The sequence below is a fragment of the Papio anubis genome, chromosome 13, assembly GCF_008728515.1.
Source record: "Papio anubis isolate 15944 chromosome 13, Panubis1.0, whole genome shotgun sequence".
NCBI classification, from domain to species: Eukaryota; Metazoa; Chordata; class Mammalia; order Primates; family Cercopithecidae; genus Papio; species Papio anubis.
Window position 1 is genome coordinate 97463188 of NC_044988.1, and position 9583 is coordinate 97472770.

At 59.8% G+C, this 9583-nt stretch overlaps 1 protein-coding gene across 1 annotated transcript in view; it reads right to left on the bottom strand.

Annotated features, from left to right (window-relative positions):
* FAM102A (family with sequence similarity 102 member A) overlaps positions 1 to 9371 on the bottom strand; it is a 40311-nt gene extending 30940 nt beyond the window's left edge. Inside the window, exon 1 of the mRNA XM_003911906.5 lies at positions 8329 to 9371. Within this exon, the coding sequence (XP_003911955.1) occupies positions 8329 to 8474 (146 nt within the window). The 5' untranslated portion in view covers positions 8475 to 9371. The remainder of the gene's footprint in view (positions 1 to 8328) is intronic.
* Positions 9372 to 9583: the final 212 nt, after the last annotated feature.

Below are 9583 nucleotides of genomic sequence, written 5' to 3' on the forward strand. Positions count from 1 at the left end.
TGCCAACCCACAGCAGGAAGCCCCAAGACCAAGAAGTATGATGCAAGGACTACTCCTGCCCATGAAGGGCCCACAGTCTGGGGAATGAGCTAGAGATGTGGACAGAGACGGCAGTGCCCTGAGATGAGGGCCCACAGAGAGTGTACAAGGCCAAAAGAGGCCAGGGAAGGCTTCCTGGAGGAGGTGACTCTTCGGCTGAGAAGAAATTCAGTGAGCAGAGAAGTGGGGGAAGGGAACTTGAGGAAGAAGTAACTGCAGGAACAAAGGCACAGAAACCAGAAGGGCGAGGAGTAGTGGAAGCCAACAAGGCCAGCCTGAGGCTGGGAGTGGCGGGGCCTCCCATGTGCCGAGAGGCCGCTGTCTCTCTCACCCACACGCCTGCCCACCAGCAACCTGACAGCCAGTGCCCTCCGCCTCCATGGAGGCTGTCTTCTGCCTGCCAAAGCGGGTCCCAGAGCCGGCTGTGCAGATGGCCTCTTCCCTCACCTAAAGCCCCTCAGCCCAGCCTGGGCCCGCCCAGCAGGAACGCTCCAACTCCCACTGGCTCACAGCAAAGCATCCCCCCATGGGGCAAGTTCAAGCCAAAAAAGGGACAAGAAAACACGCAGACCCCACTGGGGACCCTGAGCTCAGACACCCGGTGTGCTCCTCGCCTACCCCCACCCCTGCCCCAAGTGAAAAGTGCCCTCTCCCAGCAGCACCTCATCAGTCCTGGCCCACACAGGAGTGCCAGCGGCCATGCAGGGGCACTGACCCTGCCATAACTCTGCCTGGAGACAGGAGGACAGACTGTAGCACATGCAGCGTGTGCACCGTATGCCAGGAGCCACGCTGGGCATCTGACAGACATTATCTCACCGCGTCCTCCGAGAGCACTAGGAGGCAGGCACTGGCAGCCCTGCTTCACAGGGGCGGTCACCGAGGCTTGCAGGCCAAGTCCCCTGCCCAAGGTCACACAGGCAGCAAGTGGCAGAAGCAGGATGGGAACATCTCCCCCAGGCCCGGAGGCAGGGAGGCAGAACAAGCAGGCAGAAAGGCCTCTGTCAGAGCTCTTCCTCTCAGCCACCGAAACCAGCCGGCTGGCAGGACAGAGGACCGGGCAGGGCGGGGGTGCGGACAGCTTTAGGCCTGCATGTGAGAGCGCTTCCAAGCTCTGGGTGCCAAAAGAGGCTCAGGGCAGAGACCCAGGGTTTGCCACCACAGCCCTATGCAGATACAGAAGCCAGCCATAGGTTGGGCAGCTTCGGGCCTTACTGAGCCATGGACAGCAGTCTGACCTCATAGTGGGTGGCTGACCGGTCCCAGGGCATATCTGGAGTCCCCACAATCCAAAGCACTTGTCAGGGAGGTGATAATACAGAGCAACAACCCTCCCCACCCTACATTAATTCTGGGTCCCTTTCTAAGCAAATCTGGTCTCTCCCCCCTGCTTAAACCTTCCTGGGGCTCCCTGGTAAGATGAGGATACATCTAAACTGGTTGTGCTGAAGATATTACTGCCTGTACCCAGCAGCAAGCAAGTGACTGAAGGGTCACCGCATAGCAGTCACCAGACGCCACACAAAGAGTCCGTCGGCTCCTGATCCCTTAGCAGACATGCCAGCAGCCATCCCAAAGTGCAAGTAGGGCCTCCCAAATGCAAGTCAGGACTCCCAGGTACTGAACAAGCAGGGTTCAAAGGGACTCAGGGCCCCCTGCCACCCCTGGACATGCAGGGCCCTCAAGCACATGATGTGGTTGCTGCTAAGAGCCTCTAGCCAGAGCAGCTCCCAAGATGGAGCTTGAAGCAAGGAACAGGCCTCAGGAAATAGCCTGGCTCCACGAAGCCAGATCATCTCGGGTCAGGGCTGCTGCCAGGCTGGCAGGTAGGCAACAGGGGCTGCCAGGGTGGCACCTGCCAACAGTGTAGCCAGCTGGCAGCAAAGGCTAGGTCCAAGGAGCAGACACCAAGGCCAGGCACAGTCAGGGCAGCTTCAGGCTTCCCCACAGCCACCAGCAGTATAGTCTGACCTCGCGGGAACCAGCAGATGGCCTGGTGCCACAGCTTTGCTGCCCAGGCTGGCCTCTGAGGCCACCCAGCCCTGCCCACTTCTGCCAGCAGGGCTTCTCTCCACAGGCCACTCTGCCTCCTTGTGCCCCCAGTCTGCACCTGGAAGGCCTTCTACGGCACCCAGGGGACTAGGCTGGCCTAAGGCAGCACACATCAGGGATCCAAGGCATGCTGCGGGGTCAGGGGAACTCGAGCGGGCAGCCCACGTCAAGAGGCAGCTAGAAAGCCCCTTGAGCCAAACGCCGCCACAGAGCACTGTTGCCAGATCTTCCAACTTAAAACAAATGGGAAGTCTAGATTTTCATGCAATCACAAACGACTGGCGCACTGCAGGGGTTGACAAACCCTGGCTACATTTGGCCACTGTGCCCCTATCCATCTCCCGGCACTTACTAAGTACTAGGCATGATGCCAGCCCTGCGGTTGAGAAAGCCCACTTGCCCACTCTGCCTGCCAGCCCTCTTTCCAATCTGCCTACTCCTCTGCCTGCTACCGCCAGGCTAGCAGTACCTGCCAGCCAATTCCCATTGCCCCTCCCTGGGTGCAGGTCAGGCCTCTGCACCTTCTCCACCTGGCAACCAGGCCACGTGGCTCACTGCCCCTGGGTAGGTACTCCTGAGGCCAGGAACACACCAGCTTGGACACCCGTTACCCTAACGTACTCCATCCCCTCCTCCACCCTCCTCGTACCCCAGCTCCTCGCCTGACCCTGGGAACAAGTGCCTGTCGGCCAGGGGCCTCTATGCCAAAGGCTTATCCCGATCTCTTTTCTGTCCAATTCCCCTCTGCCTTCAAGGCTCCCAGGAACGGTCACTTCTTCCAGGAAGCTCTCCCTATCTCAGTGATGTGCCACATGAGGACAAGGACCATGCCCAGCCTGAGCTAAGTGCTCAATCCACATCTGTCAAATAAATGGACAGATACCTGGACAGAAATGCCCCCCCAGCTGGCCTGCCGGGGTCCAGTGGGATGCAAAAGGACATGTCCTAGATCTGCCTGGCTCTGAAGCTTTCATGATGGCCACCAAGCTCACTGCTCCCACCTAGCTGGGAGCTCCATGGAAACAGGGCTGTCTAATCATGATCACCTCCAAAAGCCCAAGACAAAGCATGTGTTCAGGGAAAGTGGAACAGGCACATGTGCCCACCAGCCTCCTTTCCCTCCCCAGTGTGCTCAGCCTCCAGAGCTCCTGCTCTGTGAAGGAAAGTGGGTGCCCTGCCAATCTAAGAATCCCATCGAACCTCCACGGCCCCTGCTCCACTCAGCCCCTAGGGACGGAATTCTGTGTCCACCTCCATCCTGCCCTCCTGGAGCTCTGCACTGTGCCTGCGAGCAGGCCTCCCCCGGTGGTGGATTCAAGCAGCATTCCACAGCCTTCTCCCAGAAGGGCGGGCGAGGGACCAGGGGGGTGGAGGCTCTGGCCACACGTGTGTGGAGTGTGAGGAAAGACCCGGCCAGGCTGGCCTCCCCAGGGACCAGGCCTGGCATGGGGCCCCCAGCTGCAGCACCCACCTGGCCAAGGCCTTCTTCACACTCAAAGAACCCCACCCGTGCCTCTGGGGCCACTATCCCAGCCGTGCCATGGAAGGCAGGCAGCATCTTTGTGGTGGGCAGCCACGCGTCCACCAAAGACTGCCCAAATCAAAAGCCCACTGAGGATTCAAGCCTACCAAAGAAGAAAGGCCAGAGAAGGGGCCTCTAAGTCACAGGCTGTCTGCTTCTTGGACAGTCTGGCACCCAAGTACAAAGTGCAAGGGGACCCCAGAAGGACTCCCTCCCCGTTCTGGCCCAGCCTGCCTCCTTCATACAGAGAGTTACTAAGACACAGGGGACAGAGGTCAGAGCCAGGCCCAAGTCAGCTACGCCATCAGCTCCTCCTGTAAGTGGCTCTAGCAAGTCACTTCTCTGCTGCAGGCCTCAGTTTCCCCATCTGTTGGCTGAGAAAACGCTCTCTGCCCATCTCCTCCAGAAAAGACTTGCTATGAGGTAAGTCAGTGCCTCCCTTGTACTCCTCTTCCCTGGCACCACCAGCCACATGCATGGGGCAGGCTACAGGACTGGTGCCAGCTGCGAGCAGAGATCTCTTGGGTGTTTGGGATTCTTCCTGCCCAAGGGCTGCCTTGGACAGGCTGGCAGCTCCCCGACTCACCAGACTTGGCTAGGACCTCTGCCTCTCTCCCGGGACCCCTGGGAAAGCCTCCCAGATGCCATGTGGATACATATGCCTGGGAGGCCTCCAGGCAGGGACCTTGGCAAATGTTCACCATGCCCCAGTGCCAGCCCGGGCCTGGCCCCAAATCCACAGCAGTGACTTCAGCCCCACCCCCTGAAACGTCCTGGAGACCCTTTTCCTTGGACTTCACCAAACCTACCATGGTGCCTCCTAACTACACAGCTCTAGACTTTCCTGAACTACCCAATCCATGGAATGGAGCCTTTCTCAAAGGTCTGGGACTGTCACACGGGTCTGCAGCTGCTTCCAGCCCACCGCCATCAAGGCAAGACAGGGCCTTAGAGCTGGACCTGCCCAAATTCAAACCCCATCTCTGCAATTTCAAGCTGAGTAGCACAGACCCAGTCATTTCATTTTCCTGACCCCAGCTGCCTCACCTGTAAGTGGGATAATGCCATCAGTCCATGGGGTAGGTGACTGCAGGGACCCAAATAATCATCTATTTGAGGGGCTAGGCAAGCCCATAGCATAGAGAATGCATACAATCAAGGGCGGTTTACAGAATGATAAAAGTGTTAATTTCTGAACTGCCATTTGCCACCTGGGTGACCTCTGGCATGTGGCTTCACCTCTCTGGCTTTGGTGCCTCTCCGGATGGCTGAGAGGATTTATGGAAATACCATCTGCAAAACACTCAGCACCCTGCCTGGCACAGAGTGCAGGAGCTCAGAGCACAGCAGCCTGAGGATCACTGCTCTCAAGGAGGCCTCGGGAAGATGAGGCTGAGCAACAGCCCGATGCACCACCTGCTCTACCTGCTCAAATTGGGTCAGGCGAGCAGTGTACCCAGCTGTTGCCAAGGCACCCAGCACACAGGGAAACACTCCAGCCAGGAGGGCGGGTGCTGCAGGAGTGGGGCCTTGGGCCTGCTTCACTGACACTACTCATGCTGCCACCACCAGGTCTCTGGGCCATCTCAGGGGTTCCTGGGGGTAGGGGAAATATGCTATTGATCTGGGCTCAGGATCTAACCAGGTCCAGTTCCCCCAGACCCTACCCCAACCTGGAAACAATGGGGCCTTCACTGGCTAGAGGGGCAGACTGTGAAGCAGGGTTCCCAGGCTGCAGACCAGGGTGGGTGGGGTAGGAACCCAGGAACCCCCACCTACTGGGCAAAAACACAGCAAAAGCCAAAGCAGCTCTAAACTGGCCTCAGGTTCCAATGTCACCGTCCGCTGCCTCCAGTCACACCTGCCCAGCAGCAAACAGGTGCCTGGTGGCCACTAACTGCCCAGCTTTGCGGGAGCTCAGTGTCAGTTCCTCCCTCCTCAGCCCCATTAAGGTTGCATGTAGGACAGGGCTGGTAAATGCTTTGGGCTCAGCTGGATTCAGGGAATTCGAGGCCCCTTCCCAGGAGGGAAGAATGGAAAACAGAGGTGAAATCCAGACCCTGTGGACTAAGACCTGGAACTTCCCACACTTTCCCTAATGGGGAAGCAGGTTTAGGGCAATGGAAAGGCCAACAGGTAGGGGGACAGTGGCTCCAGGGCCTGGAGGTTAGGCAAGGCCTCAGCCTGGGGCGCAAAATTTATATTCCTCAATGGGATCCAAGACCCTGTCCCCACTCCCAGCTCACACACAGGCCCCCTGCTGACTGGATCTGGTTCCCCCCTCAACCGCCCGCCCAGCCAAAGACCTGGAAAGGTCTGGGCCCAGGCCTGGGCCCCTCTACCCACAGAAGTCACAACTGCTGTAGCAGTGTGCCTGGGCCAGACATAACACACAGATTAACTATACCCTAGAGGTGGGTATAACATCCCCATTTTACCGAAGAGGAAACTGAAGTTCAGAGGCACAAAAGGGTTGAATGCAGGCTTCACTGAATCAACTCAGGCAAATCATGTCCTCTCAGAGCCTGTTTCCACCTCTCTAAAATGGCGATAATAATCCTGTGCAGCCCCCACCTCCACTCCTGTTCCATGACACGGTCCAGGGCTTAAGTGAGAGGTGCTAGTAAAACAGGGAGCCCAGCACCAATGGTTGCTGGTTCTTGCAATCAGAGAGGTTAGGTAACTTGCCCAATGTCACTCAGCCAGTGAATAGTCAACTCCAGGCCCTAGCTGTGAGCACAGCCTTCTCTCTGAAACCTCAGACTGCTGTGTGGGTGGCCTCAGGATCACAGGCTTCCCAGGCAACCAAGGAGGCCAGCCACCCCCACCACAAAGGGCAGCCCTTGTCCAAATTCCTCAGATAAGCAGCTCCCAACAGAACAGGGAGCCAATGCTCAGAAAAGGCACCCCACCCTGTCCACACCGGAGATTCCTAAATCTGAGCTAGGCTGTGCAGTTCCCCTTCCTTCCCCTCCTCCCAGCAGAGTGTTTGACCTCTGGATTCATCCAACAGGTCCCCAGACCGGCGAAGTTCAGTTAACAACAGACTCCTTCAAGGTCCCTGGCAAGCCACTGACTTCCGCTTTCTGGGCCTCAGTTTCTCTGCCTATAACACGCACACATGGGCTCTTAGAACAGGGAGGCAGCTCTGGCTAACAGGGCCCACAAGGAGGCCCGGGGAGCAAAGGGCAGACCAGGTAGGGAAGCAGCCTGTCCCAGGCACTCGGCCAGGCCCTGCCTCCATTCTATTTTATTTTTTAAAAAGAGAGACAGAGGCTGAGTGCAGTAGCTCACACTTGTAATTCCAGCACTCTGGAAGGCCGGAGGTGGGGGGTGGATCATTTGAGGTCAGGAGTTCGAGACCAGCCTGGCCAACATGGTGAAACCTCATTTCTACCAAAAATACAAAAAAAATTATCGTGGTGGCGTGCACCTGTAATCTCAGCTACTGAGGAGGCTAAGGCAGGAGGATCGCCTGAACCCAGGAAGTGGAGGTTGCAGTGAGCCAAGATCGCCCCACTGCATTCCAACCTGGGCAACAGAGTGAGACTCCATCTAAAAAATAAATTAAATTTTAAAAAAATTAGCTGGGAGTGGTGGTAGGCACCTGTAATCCCAACTACTCAGAAGGCTGAGATATGAGAATTGCTTGAACCCAAGAGGTGGAGGTTGCAGTGAGCCACGATTGTGCCACTGCACTCCAGCCTGGGCAACAGTGTTAAATTGTGTCCCCCCAAAAAAGAAAAAAAAAATAGAGATGGGAATCTCCGTATGTTGTCCAGGCTGGTCTTGAACTCCTGGCCTCAAGCAAGTCTTCCACGTCGGACTCCCAAAGTGCTGGGATTACAGGAGTAAGCCACAGCGTCCGGCCTGCCCCAAGTTCTAGCTGCTGCAGCTTCTCCACCTGTATTAGGCCCACTTTCCAGAAGAGGAGGCCCAGAAAGTAACAGAGTCAAGAGTCACACTCCCATCGGTAGGACTCCAAGGCTCTTCTGAGACAGGCCACGACGATGTGACCCCAGGTGGGCCCAATCGGCAAGGGACAGCCTGGGAACTCAGTTGCACTCAGCAACAAGCTGGGCAGCTGGACCTGCCAGGATGGGGGCGAACAACACAAAACCAAACTCAACGGAGCCTCTTTCAGAGAGGGCAGCAGCCTCCTCGATAAGGGCATTTGCAATGCAAAGCAGCCCAGCTCCAGCCAGAGGAGGACAGTCACTAGGAGGGGGCTGGGTAGGCCAAAACCCAGCCATCTCCCTCCAGCCAGACTAGGCAGTGCCTGCGATCGGGCCTTCCCAGGCGCCTGGGGGTGCCGGGGAACCCGTGGCTGGCCTGGACTCTGAATCACATGACAGCCCCAGTGGCCAGTTGGGGTGCCAGGTGGTCTGGAACACCCCTTCCCTGCACACCCGCTCAGGCTACAAATCCCTGATAGGCTCTACATGCAAGTCTGCAGAATGGGCCTACTGCAGGCGGCACGCAGGGCCCCAAGAAAAGGCTGAAAGACTAGACCCCCAGGTATTCCGCTGGCGGCGGCTGCCTGGCACCCTGCCAACTGCCTCAGGCCCAGTCCTGCCTTGTGCAACCTGCCCCAGGCACATAGAATCCCCCGGATCCTCCCCACCCCAGCCCCAAGGGGCCCTTCCACACTTGCCAAGTGTCTAGATTTCGCTGATCACCCCTCCTGCTGCAGGCGCGACCGCCCCAGCTCCTACCTTGACGACAAGCTGACAAAATCCCCTCCATCCAGGAGCCGGACCTTGCAGAAGAGGACCCCGTTCACGAAGGGAACCGCAGTCAGCTCCTCCAGGGTGAAAGTGGTTTGGAATTTGAATTTCTTCTTCTTCATCAAGAAAGCCATGAGCGAGTTCCCTGAGTCTGAAGCCGTGAAGGCGAAAAAAGGTGGGGAGGGACGGGATTCCTTTCCCTACACCACACCCCCTCCTCAAAACACCAGAGCCGGATCCCGCCCTGATGGTGGCGGAGACGGCGGAGATCGGAGTCCGGGGCCCCAGGTCTGAGCGACCGACCAGTCCAGTTCGCGCGCCGGCGGGCTTCACCCTCGGGGAGCCGGGGCTCGGAGGGGTTCGGAGCGGCCGGGGACCTCACCGGCATGTAAACGGCGGTGCATGGCCCAGGAGGCAGAAGCAGGGGCGGGGGTGCGGGGCTGCGCGCGAGCGGCCGCGCTGGCTGGCAGCATCCCGAGCCGCGATCTCCGGGGAGCTCACGCCGCGCGGCCGGGCGCGACGGGCGGACCGGTGAGACTGAGGGCGGCGGGCAGGCTGGCGGGCCGGTAAGGCTAAGGGCGGAGGGCGGCCCCGCCCCCGCCTCGCTGGCGGCCGGGGGAGGCGCCCTTGCCGCTCACGCCCCCGCAGCTGGGTGCCGGGCGGCCAGCGCAGGTAAAGCCCAGGAAGGTGGGGCACCCCCAGGGGGCTGCCGAGAGCTCGGGGGCCTCTCCAGGAGGCGCGTCGGGGTCGCTGCGGGCCGGGAACGTCTGGCCTCGGGCCTCCTCAGGGCAGGCACCGGGCCGGCCCGGGGCAGCGGGGGCGCAGCCTCCTCCTTGGTCCTGGGACCCGCGCCGCGGGCCCCGGCGGAGCTGAGGCGCCCTTCGGCCCGGCCGGTGGCGCCCGCCTCGCCCAGCACCCCTCGAGCAGCAGCGCCGCCCCCTGCGACCCCGACGCTACAGCCAAAGCCCGACGCTGCGCGGCGCCGCTTGGAGAATGCCTGGGCCCCGCGCGGCCGCCAGCCGAGCCGCCGCCGAGCGCGGCAGGGGCGGGGCGCCGGCGGCTCAGTCCGCCCGCGATTGGGCGGCCCGGCGAGGCGGGCGCGCAGCGCGATTGGCGGGCGGCGGCGTGGGGTGGGACTCGTGGGAGGCAGAGGCGGTTCGGGGCGCTTGGATTGGTGCACCGTGCGACCGGGCCCGCCTCCTAGGGCAGGGAGGAGCTGAGGGAAGGGAGAGGGGCCCTGGGA